At 40.5% G+C, this 11,408-nt stretch overlaps 1 protein-coding gene across 5 annotated transcripts in view; it reads right to left on the bottom strand.

The window, feature by feature from the left end:
* Positions 1–1,027: 1,027 nt before the first annotated feature.
* ripor3 (RIPOR family member 3) overlaps positions 1,028–11,408 on the bottom strand; it is a 148,604-nt gene continuing 138,223 nt past the window's right edge. For 3 of the 5 annotated variants that reach the window (XM_079683329.1, XM_079683330.1, XM_079683328.1), the window contains exons 15-26: positions 10,575–10,796; positions 10,164–10,260; positions 9,499–9,762; positions 8,839–8,984; positions 8,600–8,750; positions 7,856–7,985; positions 7,533–7,697; positions 6,091–6,255; positions 3,698–3,900; positions 2,504–2,587; positions 2,198–2,288; positions 1,030–2,109 (exon numbers count right to left, since the gene is read on the bottom strand). In XM_079683329.1, the coding sequence (XP_079539455.1) occupies positions 2,009–2,109; positions 2,198–2,288; positions 2,504–2,587; positions 3,698–3,900; positions 6,091–6,255; positions 7,533–7,697; positions 7,856–7,985; positions 8,600–8,750; positions 8,839–8,984; positions 9,499–9,762; positions 10,164–10,260; positions 10,575–10,796 (1,819 nt within the window). In that variant the 3' untranslated portion in view covers positions 1,030–2,008. Of the gene's footprint in view, positions 2,110–2,197; positions 2,289–2,503; positions 2,588–3,697; positions 3,901–6,090; positions 6,256–7,532; positions 7,698–7,855; positions 7,986–8,599; positions 8,751–8,838; positions 8,985–9,498; positions 9,763–10,163; positions 10,261–10,574; positions 10,797–11,408 lie in introns of all 5 variants that reach the window. The other 2 variants (XM_079683331.1, XM_079683327.1) reach the window with 2 other exon arrangements.

The raw sequence follows: 11,408 nt of genomic DNA, 5'->3' as shown, positions 1-11,408 counted from the left end.
ACATTTTCTAACACGAGAGCTTTGGTATTCTGATGATTTTGATCCAGTTTTATGTCCACGAATACTCTTAAGAGATATGATGAGATTTGAACATACCACGTTTTCTTTTTAAAACCTTTATAGACCAAAAGCCTCCCTAAATATGCAAAGTTGACCTGTATTGAGCTATCAAGACTGAAGAAAAACCTAATTTGACTCCTTAAGTTCCTCAGCCTTGCAATAAAAAAGCTCTCTAACTCCTTCTTCTTCCCAGGCCATTTTATTGACCTCACAAACATTCCTTAAATGTCCCAGTCAGAGAGGTCCCTGGTCAGTTTACCACAGCCAGATCTACTCTGTGGGCAGTGAAAGCATCCTTACTAAAGTGCAGTTTGATCAAACGGCCAGCGGAGGGCAGCACCTGCTCTGTTTAAGTGGAGATACCTTTTTCTATGGGCTATATGCTATGCTATACTTAGAATATTTTCACCGCTTTAACTTGCTGAAAGACAGCCCTTTTAGACGCCTAACTGGACACTTTAAATCCACTCCTGTACTGTTCAAAGCCAATACACTGCATTAACAAAATCGTTTTAACTTGCAGAAAAAGGAGGTTGCTTGTTAACCGCGTCCGTGCTCGGTTATTGTGTTTAAAGGGTCCCTATTATGCTTTTTGGGATTTTCCCTTCCCTGTAGTAGGGTTATATAGGTTTTTGTGAATGTAAATGGTCTACAAAGGCTAAAATCCCAATGCCTGGAATGCCTCCATTGGACTCCTTATTTACTTCTGTAACATAGTGACATCATCTTCTATTGGCTAGCTCACAACACATTGTACATGATATACAATAAATAATTGAAACATATATTGATTATGAAAACAAGACAGTTTCATCAACTGGATTCCAGCTGGTGGCATATAAATATAGTTTGGGGTAAAATCTATTGATTACTTGCACATTTTTTTTATAATAGTAAGTTATAGGGGTTGATGTTTTAAATCAATTAAATTGTCAGTTAAGGTTTTTTAAAGTGTTTCTATTCTTTATGCAGCACTAATAAGTTGCATCATACATTTACGATGTATTGTGATGAGTGCAATGCATCAGGATTGTCCCCCCCTTCAATCATCATGGATACAAATCAATGCACACATCTATCTCAAATGACGATACACTTTCATCAGCCCACAACATCTAGCGCTGCATTCATATCATCTGCAAAACACAAAACTTGCTGACAAATGTTGCCTGTAAAGAATTAATTTAGGATTTAGGTGAGTAAAACCTCTTACGTCCTGTTTGGCTGCCTGCCAGAGTTGTCGATAATCTTTTGGCCTCCCTAAATGTCACATCTCCTGTTTGTTGAAATATTTAAGCAGCCATGCTAGATGATGAAAATAAGAAGAAAAACCCTCCAACAAGTAGATTTGTAGAATCCTTCTGCATGAGGTTTATTTCCTCTTTTAAAACCTGACTGTCAGACAGGAAGGATTCAGGCAGATTTATTTAGTCTCTCAGGATTTAATGTTAACAGGATATTTGAATGTTAGGGTTATGCTATTTAATCACACATTATACATTATGTGAAATAATAATAATACATTTATCCTTAATTAAAAAAAAAAAACGGCCATATAAAACTTTTAAATGGACAAATGTTACAGCTGCATGAGACATCTTAGCAGGTTCAATTGTGGCACTGCAATAGACAACAGAACTTCTTATTCTTTGTACAAAACTCTTCATATTTCACCAATATAAATTCAGGTTCCCAGTAAACTCTCTCGCCAGCGATCCAAAGTCACCATCTTTAGATCTTCCTCTGAACTCGTCCCTTTTGGTATTTGTCATGAAGGTAGCACAGATTTCTTCAACAAACAAAATAAAGTACCATTCCTCATCCTGGCATCCCCCTCGGGCACACATTTTCTTTACATTTAGTCTCTCTCCCTGTCTTCAGGATCACAGAGACACTTCATGTTGGATCCCATCAGAAAAAAGACCTTCTTAAAGTCTGCTCTTTGTTCCTATAGAAAGGTGATCTCAGTCTCTTGGTTCTGGTACGCCTCCTCCTGCATCTCAGTGTACAGCTGGTCCATCCTCTGGAAGGCCAGGTAGCCCTTTTTACCTTCAGATGCACAAAATGAATGTTTTATAAAAAATATGATGACATAAAATACAAGTGAATACTCCATACAAAATAATGATGTTTGTACCGAAAGAGAGGACGGTTTCTTTGGCAGCGCTGCGCAGATCTTCATCTGTTGATTTCCATAAATCTGCTATGTAGTCCACACTCTCTGTCGCCTGACACACACACACACACACACACACACACACACACACACACACACACACACACACACACACACACACACACACACACACACACACACACACACACACACACACACACACACACACACACACACACACACACACACACACACACACACACACTTTATATTCTCTAGTTTAACAAAGAGTGTTTGCTGAGAGTTTATGTATTTTGTGGTGCTCACCCTGAGGCATTTAAGTGCCAGACAGGAGCCTTGTTGGATCTGAACATGAGTGCTTTTCAAACTCTCTGTGTAGTAAACGACTGCCTGGAGGAAAAGGGTGACAGACACAGAAATTATTAGTTTTGTCATGCATCAACATATGTATTATAACAAAGTAAACCAAGAGATGGAAGCTGTGTTGTTAAGAAATAAGAACAACAACAATCTACAGCCATGCTAGCTGCTTCGTTAAGAACTTAGACACCGCAGTGCTTTGAGCTAATATGCTAATGTTTAGCAAGGATGATGTTTACCATTACAGTTGAGTTAGTTCTAGTTTGTAACTGTGAGCTGTGAGTGAAAACAACAGTGAACAGAATCAAAGAAGTTAAACAATTTTGGAAAGCTATGATGGACTCTGTCGACCTATTTGGGGCAATCTTTACAAATACACAAATAAAGGCAGTGACCATAGAATTCGCCAAAAATGAACTCCATACAGGCCAAGATGTGATGATTTGCTCCTGGAAGAGGTGGGATTTTTCCCATGTGTTTGCATAGAATGGAAGTGAATGGTAATAATACAGGTCATCACCGTAAAAAGCAGCTAGCATGGCAACTTTGTGACTTTTAAGATAATTGGAAGGTGTCATTACATAGCCCTTACATTGCGCAATAAACATTTACTTCACAATGAAGTTAAAGATACAATCTTGCCTATTGCAACTTTATGTGGCATTGAAGGTCAACATTTGAATTTGTCCAAAACTTCTAAATGTCGCATCAGCCTCATCTATACTTGGGTAATGTTAGCACGCTAAATGAAGTAGGTGAACGTTGCATTGCTGCTTAACATGCACATTAGCATTTAGCTTAAAGCAGCTAGTGTGATTGTGGACTCTTTGTCTTATTAATGCTAAAGCTGCATTCACCTGATACGCAACAACATGCTCGCTTAATGAGAGGTTGGGCATAGAGCATGGCAGTGGAAATAGTTTATATTGTTCTCCTGCTAGCTTGTGCCGCCACATACAGCTGTTTTCTGGTTGGTTGCTTGTTGAAAAGGTCAGCGGTAAACAAAGTCAAGTTGAGATTATTTGAACATTAAGCGCAGTGCTCTTTCTTTACTGAGTCACAATGGCGTCGGCGCAGAGCCTCTTTACCACGTTTCATGTGAATGCAGCTCAACACCCTGACAGGGTCAGTTTGACGTACCTTGCTCCTGAAGGCCTTGCAGCCTGCAGCCCTGCAGAGACAGCTGGCTGCAGCTTTGCACACTTTGTGGTTGGAGTCGAGCTGCAGCGCCGCCATAGTCTGCAGCGTGCATCTCAGGGGGAGGAGCTCTGCAATGCCCCGACCCCTCATCTTATTTAAAACCCGCCTCCTTTTGGGGCTCCTCAGGGCGGACAGGATGTACTCTGAAACACAGTAGTTACCATCATAAATGAATAATTAATTCTGTTGTTTTGGAGCTTTCAATCAAATCACACTATCTTTATCCACCACAGATTTTGCCCATCTCATTTTAATTTTGTGTGGTGATTGCTTTAACGACTTTTCAGGTTGAGGATTCAACCATGTTTACTTTTGTTACAGTCCCTAATTATTTGGTACATCACATGTAATTCTCTTTACCAATTCATTTTGTGAGGTCAATAAAATGGCCTTGTCATAATAGGGTTAATTATAGGGTCCTTCAGACCACCTGTTGGTTCCTAATTAGGAATTGAGAGCAGCTTGGTGCTATCCTTCTTGGCCAATCAGGGCGTGACAACACCCTTTTTTGCTGATTATTTTTTGACTTACAATGCACATCTCATTTCAGCAGATAGCAGCAGGCACTATGCTTTTTGCTGTCTTAACATTTGTGATGGATGATATAGAGCAGTGGTTCTCAACTGGTGGGTCGCTAACCAAAAGTGGGTCGAGTGAAAAAAAAAAAGTCAAACTTAAATTTAGAAAGCCCGATTTTCTAACGCTGCGCATGCAGTTGGACTGGAAATGCCGGAGAACATAAACTGTTTTGAAAACCTCTGTGACGTAGTGATCATCTTCTCAATGAATATCTTTGCTGATTTTTTCGAGTCTTCTGACCAATCAGCATGGTTTTGTTGCCGGAAGTCCCGACGGAGAATCACTTTGCGGTAGAACTACTCTTTTTATACAGCAAGCATGTCACATTTTTCACGTGAATTTGCAGGTTTGGCTCCAAGTCTGCCTTTTTATTGAATACAAGTCAAGTGTGCCTTTTTATGTTATAGAGTTCAACTCTGATTCTAGAAACTTTATGACCATCATCAGATTAAACTTTCTTTAAAAGCATACTTTAGTTCTGTGAAGGGATTTAAGGATATATGCACTGTACTTCACTTTAATTACAATTGTATGCTGATTTTTTTGTTGAATAGATTTGAGTGAAATTTCTAATTTGTCATAGATATACTGGCAGGATGAGTATAAACTATGATTTAAAGTGTCGTAACCAATGATAAATGTGGGCGTGTCCTATGCAGTTTTTTCTCGAAATCGAAGGGTTAAAAACACTTACGGGCACATAACTTTGTGTTAAAATGAGTTACGGCCTTTAAACTCGGAACACTCATGACAGCCCACAACCTTTTCCAGACTGTACAAAGAAATCGTACGTTTTAGCAAATACGGTTCAGTAGCGCCCCCTATTGTGCGTTAGTCACATATAGTTTCTCCGAACTACCCGAAAATTGGCACAGACATTCCTCATGGAATTGCGGACATATTTCAAAATGGCTTCCATTATCCCCGCCCCCCATAAAGTCGGCCATTTTGAAAAATGTGCGTTTTAAGTGCGTTTTTGCACACTTCTCCTAGGGAAATTATCGGACAAATTCCAAACCAGGACAAGATCAGTCCATATCCAATGTGATGCTAAATTGCGAATGAATAGTTGACTGCTCAAACGGGGAGCTCGTAAGCTAACGGAGAATGTACCACTTTTGACGATTTAAATGTCACAAAATCGCTAAAATGAGCTTCAGACGCAAAACTTGGAACGCACGTCACAGCCCACGACCTTTTCCAGACTTTACACAAAAAACGTACATTTTAATTAGAATTGAAGAGGCATTTTTTCATAATTATTAAAGATCTTCGAGAGGGTTTTAATAGATCAGGACTTTGTATTTAGATTTAAATAAATACTGTTCAGTGTGATATGGTCTTATGTACTTATTAAATGCCTTATCAAAATATCTTGACTATCAGATTCTAAATATAAGTAAGTTATGTCATACATTGTGTGTGCTGTGTGCATGTAAGTGTGACCAATAAAGAGGGTTTCATCCTCCAATTCTATCTATCTATGAACATATTTTATTCAAACTGTGAAAAAGTGGGGATTATTTCACATTCCATATTTCAGATTATTCTGATAAAATCGTTTGAATTGGGCGTTGTCATATTGCCACAGTAGGAATAGTAATTGACAAACAAGCTACAACTTGCATGTGTGAATACTACCAAAGAAAAGTCCCCATGAATTAAAAAAATCCCCTGAACATTGACCTTTTCAAACAATTTCTTTATTTACCTCGGAACTAAAACGTCTATAGATTTAAAGCTGATGGATGTACCTTCTTTTGAGAGGCGTGAGATGTGCTCTCCCAGATCCAGGATGCTCCAGCGTTTCAGATAGACAGACAGCTGGAAGAGGGACACTCTCTCTGGGCTGCAGAGCGGCCGGGGGCTGGGCACCATCCGACAGGCTGTGTGCACCTGCTGCAGGAGCTGAGAGAATACTGGGGAGGGGGAGAGGAAGGCAGTCAGTCAGTCAGCGCAGTGTGTGATCAGTCTGGAGGAGCCAGGCCTCCTTTAGTGCTTTGATTTCCTATCTCTGCAGATCAGAAACTCTTGACTTTAAAATATTTTAAGAACTCAGTAGTTTGTTAACCAACCTGCTGTATCTTTATTCTTTCATCTTTTAACAAATAAACATTTATATAAATAAATTACATTCCTTGTCGGCCTGTAAATATATAATTCCTGAATTACATATTCCTCTTGTTGCATCGTTCATTGTTCACAGTCGACTATATAACCTGAGACAAACCAAAAATTGAAGTTAGAATTGAACTGGTAGCATCTTTAGCTTTCAACACGGACTGTTAGGGCGGCATGGATGCCTGTTCAAACATGATTGGTCATTACCTCCATAACAGGGAACAGTTTGTAACCATCAATAGCTCAAATTTACCCCGGCCCCAGTCAATCACGGTGTACCCCAAGACTCTGTGCTTGGCCCCCTCCTGTTCACCCTTGACATGCTCCTCCTCGGCCAGATCGGAACCTGCGGTCTTCAGACTTTGGCCAGCTTACCACCCCCCGCACCAACCTGCGAACCTTCGGGGACAGAGCCTTCAGTGTGGCAGCCCCCACCCTCTGGAACGCTCCCCCTGCGGAGATCCGCAACATCCCCACGCTTGACGCCTTCAAAAGGGCCCTCAAGTCCCATCTGTTTGCCAAGGCCTTTGGCCCCTAATCTATTTGCTGTTTTGTCTGTCTGACTGTTTGTCTGACTGCCTTTTGTTTTTGTTATGTTTGTTCCTACTCCTGTTCTTCTTTGTAAAGCGACCTTGGGTCTCATGAAAGGCGCTATATAAATCCAAGCTATTATTATTATTAATACTCAGACTGCAATTGTAAACCAGAACACTTTTGAAACCAAAGGCTGGTTCTAGATGGTAACCCCCAATTTGTTAGAACCATAGACTGTCTATATAGGTGCAATTTAAAGATTTTAAGGAAGGATTCAGTCATGGTGCACCCAGAGTCCTGCAAATCAACGCAACTGATACCAAACCCTTTTCCTGTTGCCCACAGATTTTTATGCAGATACAGATGTAGTTTATAAAGATTTAATTATGGGAAATTAAGTGAACTATACAGTAGTAGAAGGCATAACATCCTGAATAAGAACGTACTTAAAAAACGTAAATGAATGATCACAAAATAAGTATAAAAAAATCAACAATATGTAAAAAAAAAGAGAGAAATAAGTGTGTATGTACTGCCGTACCTTTCTCTGACTGTCCGGGTTGCTTGGCCTTCACCTTGTGTGTGTAACGTTTCTTTAACGTCCTGGAGAATGTGTCGGAGAGGCAGCAGAAAGGAGAGCTGCTGTCAGTCACACACTCCTCCCAGAACAACAGCACAGCCCTCGTTCTCTGCGTCTTAGGCAGGACTGAAGAAGAAGAGAGGGGAGGATGTAAATCCAAAATAGATTCATTTATGATGTCAATTTTTCCACAAAAGTTTGTTGTTGACTATGTTATAATCAGAGTATACTGTACATATTTGTTGGCCTATTTATGCACTAAGAGTGCTCTGCTCTAAACTCACTGTCTCGAGCACAGAGGCTGTCGTTCTTCTCCAGTAGCAGACAGCTGATCCTGTCCAGGACTTCAGCTTGCAGAGACATTTCCTCCAGCAGCTCCCTCCGAGATGGGCCGAAGTCGGTGGTTGTTACCCTCTGAGGAAACATTATGACGATTTGTTAACATTTCGACAGGCAAGTGGAGGATGGATACAGATGAGGGGCAGCAAGACAGAAAAATATGTTAACCACTGATCCAAAAACATTATTAATGTGGACTAAGCTTTGATTCTCTGCCATTACAATCTAGCCTTTAATTTCATTAAATTCCCTCTGTTTGAACTGGATTAACCTCCAACCAAAGCCTGTGATACAGCTTTGAAGAAACATTTGTTACGAGAAACTGCATGTCGTAGATCAAGTCACCACTACCACCAGGTATTCATAGCATGCAGCAACTTCCTAAAAAGCTATATATAGATCAACTAAAATAATTCCTGTCGTGTATCACTTATGACTGAGTACAAATGTGCCACGGTCCTCTTCCTGTATTTTGTATTTTATTTATTAATGTGCTATGTTTGTAACGTTTCTGTTCACTTTGGGCCCCATATTGGGAGGTGGACATTTTTGTTGTTGATTGGGCTTGGTCCAAAACATTTTACGGTGGTTCTGGGTGGGGTTTAGATAGAAACAATGTGGGTTCATGTGCGTTGTGCCTAATTATTAGGATAACTCTAATGTGGACATAGCTCATTAAAACACTATACCTGGAGCAGGTTACAACAAATATCCAGGTGACTCTCAAGAGCCTGGTCTAGACCCCAATTCCCAGAAGTCAGAGGTGTGATGACCAACTCTTCCTCTGAAGTTGATTGGAAGCCAAGACTCTTTGCAGTGCTCTGCTGCAAAGAACTGATGCTGATGGATGAAGAGAAAACATTAGATGAGTTGTTTCACATCTCATATCAGTGTGATTGATTATTATCTTTTGTCTGTTTAAACTCACCCACTGTCTTTTAGTCTTAGGCTACCTAAACAGGAAGTGTCATCATCCGCATTAAAGTCATTTGACAGGAAGTCAAAGCTTTCCAGGACTTCCTCCACAGCCAGAGTCTCCTCTGTGGAAGAGCTTCTGAGCAGGGAGAGGTCGTTCTGTGGGTGAGCACATGCCACATCCATGCAGATAAAGATCACATCCAGGTGTGTGTATGTAAATCATGATTCAGGAGATTTAGGATATTAGAAAGTTACTCAGTGGTACATGAAACCAAATTCTCCTGACTCTCGAGTCAAAGAGGGCCAAATCTTCTGCATCATTGGGAACAGCAAACATGCATTTTCCTTTAAGCCCCGCCTCAAATGTTCTTGGCTCAAATTAATGGAGAGGGAAAAAAACCTCTGGATTTGGCTTTTAGCACATTTAACAACTTTTAAGACCTGAGAGCTATTCAAGTGTACTGTGAAATTGATTAAGCTAATCAAAATTAGAATAAAAAAATTCTCCGCTGAATAACTTACCTCTCTTTCCCAATGAAAGTCAATGAGTACATTTATTTTTGGCCCAAATTACATCACACGAATAACATGGAAGTTGAAGAATCATCGTTTGGCCACTATTTGCTTAATCACTTAGCTCACCTTCTGGAGGCTTGGTATACATACACACCTTCAGGATGGTAGCCAGGTGCAGTATCTGGTGGTCCAGGGCCCTCAGCTCCTTCTCAGAGCCGCTCTGGTTCTGTAACGTCTGTTCCAGCTCTGTGAACAGGGCTCCAAGCCTGACAGCCTGGGCCCTCCGATGGGCGCCGCTCCCCCCCAGCCCCCCCGGGGATGGAGCAGCAGCCAGGGGGGAGGAAGGAGGTGTGACCGGGGGTTTAGAACGGGATGTCGTCGATGCGGGGGCAGAATATGACTGACACTGCGAGGAGTCCTGGAATATATGCAGGGAAAGTTTAAAATGAGGCGAGGAGTGATAGAAATACCTGAAAATGATTTTGAAAGATTATTAGATTTTGGAGATGTGGCATTTTCTTAGCCATAAGAAATGCAGTTCAGTGAAAGTTGTCACAATGGGTCCCCTTAGCAATACTGTAGGGGTGAACAATAACTTAAGAAAAAGATGATATCATTGTTGGCTATTGGGATAACGATATTACTTGCAATATAGATATAAACACATAAAGTGTTGCCTTTGTGCTTTTACTATACTGCATGAATACAACAAATAAGGGCTGCAATAACTGAATATTTTCAAATGTTGATCAGTAATTCCCAAATGATGATCGTGGGATGTTTTTAATGACTCCAGTGGAGTCAGAAGGTGTATTTTACCTGAGCGCTGACTGTGTCCTGTCCCAGCGCTGCATCGTGTTTCTCTGGGTCTGCTTCTCCAGCTGTGTTCTTCCTGAGGATGTCAGGAGTGCTGGACCTGTGGAACAGAAACAACTTTATATGTTAGCGTCTTATTAAAGGAGGTCTTACCATGTTGGCATTCATGAGAATCTGAATCAGAAATCCTATATTCGTCCCACAGCATGGAAATTAAACCGACAGTGGAGATAAAGGCAAATTAAGTAGGGTACAGTAAGCATATTAAATAAAAAGGCAAGCACCTTTTAATAACAATAAATAAATAATTTATATTTATTTGTTTACGACATCGCAACAATGCTTTTTCTTTAGGCAGCACTTTGAAAAATAGTTTATTAAAAGATAATGAAAATCTCTTGAGTTCATCCTCACCTCTGCAGAGCAAGCAGGGACCCTGCTTTACTCTGCGCCGGAATGGAGGAAGTATCCAACACACTTTCCCACTCCTCCTCTTCATCCTTCTCCTCCCTAGTCTCCCCCTCCTCTGTAGAGACCTCCAGGGACTCTTCCTCCTCGAAAGACAGCTGAGTCTGGCTTCCCCCCAGACTGGTGCCCTGACTGTAGCTGGAGGGGTAGCTGTGAGCCCGCATGCGACTGTGGATGAATTAGTTTTCATGAAAAGCATTCAAATAACACATACATCAATGCATTTTATAATCAGAACGTTTCTAAAATAGATGTGTGAATTACATTTGAATCACTTTATTGGACAAATACAGGAACCATATCTTTTGAATCTGACTTTAATCTGACTGGGTAAAAATCAAGATTTCCCCCAAAAATGTACCTTTATAGCAGGGGTGTCAAACTCAAGGCCTGTGGGCCAAATCCGGCCCGGGACTTAATGTTAAGTGGCCCGCAAGAGCTTGCAAAGAATATAATATACACTACAATTGGTGTAATTGTTGAATATTTGCTTTCAATTATGTGCCCTAGACTTCTGCATTCAGACGTAGTTATTTATGAAGTTATTAACAGAACTGATAATAATCCAATGCAGAGTCAATAATGTAATATAATAAATTATTTTATATTTATTATATATTTATATTTATATAGTCTTAAAGTTACAACCGGCCCGTTGAGTGCAACCATAATGCTAATGTGGCCCGCAATGAAATTGAGTTTGACACCCCTGCTTTAAAGCAATGGTCCCCAACCTAGAAGAGAAGGACCCTTAATGAAGGGAATCTGAGGGGTCACATG

The sequence above is a fragment of the Notothenia rossii genome (assembly GCF_949606895.1).
Source record: "Notothenia rossii genome assembly, chromosome: 5".
In the NCBI taxonomy this organism is placed as follows: domain Eukaryota; kingdom Metazoa; phylum Chordata; class Actinopteri; order Perciformes; family Nototheniidae; genus Notothenia; species Notothenia rossii.
Note: the sequence above shows the minus strand (reverse complement) of the source record. Positions and strands in the feature narration are given on the sequence as shown.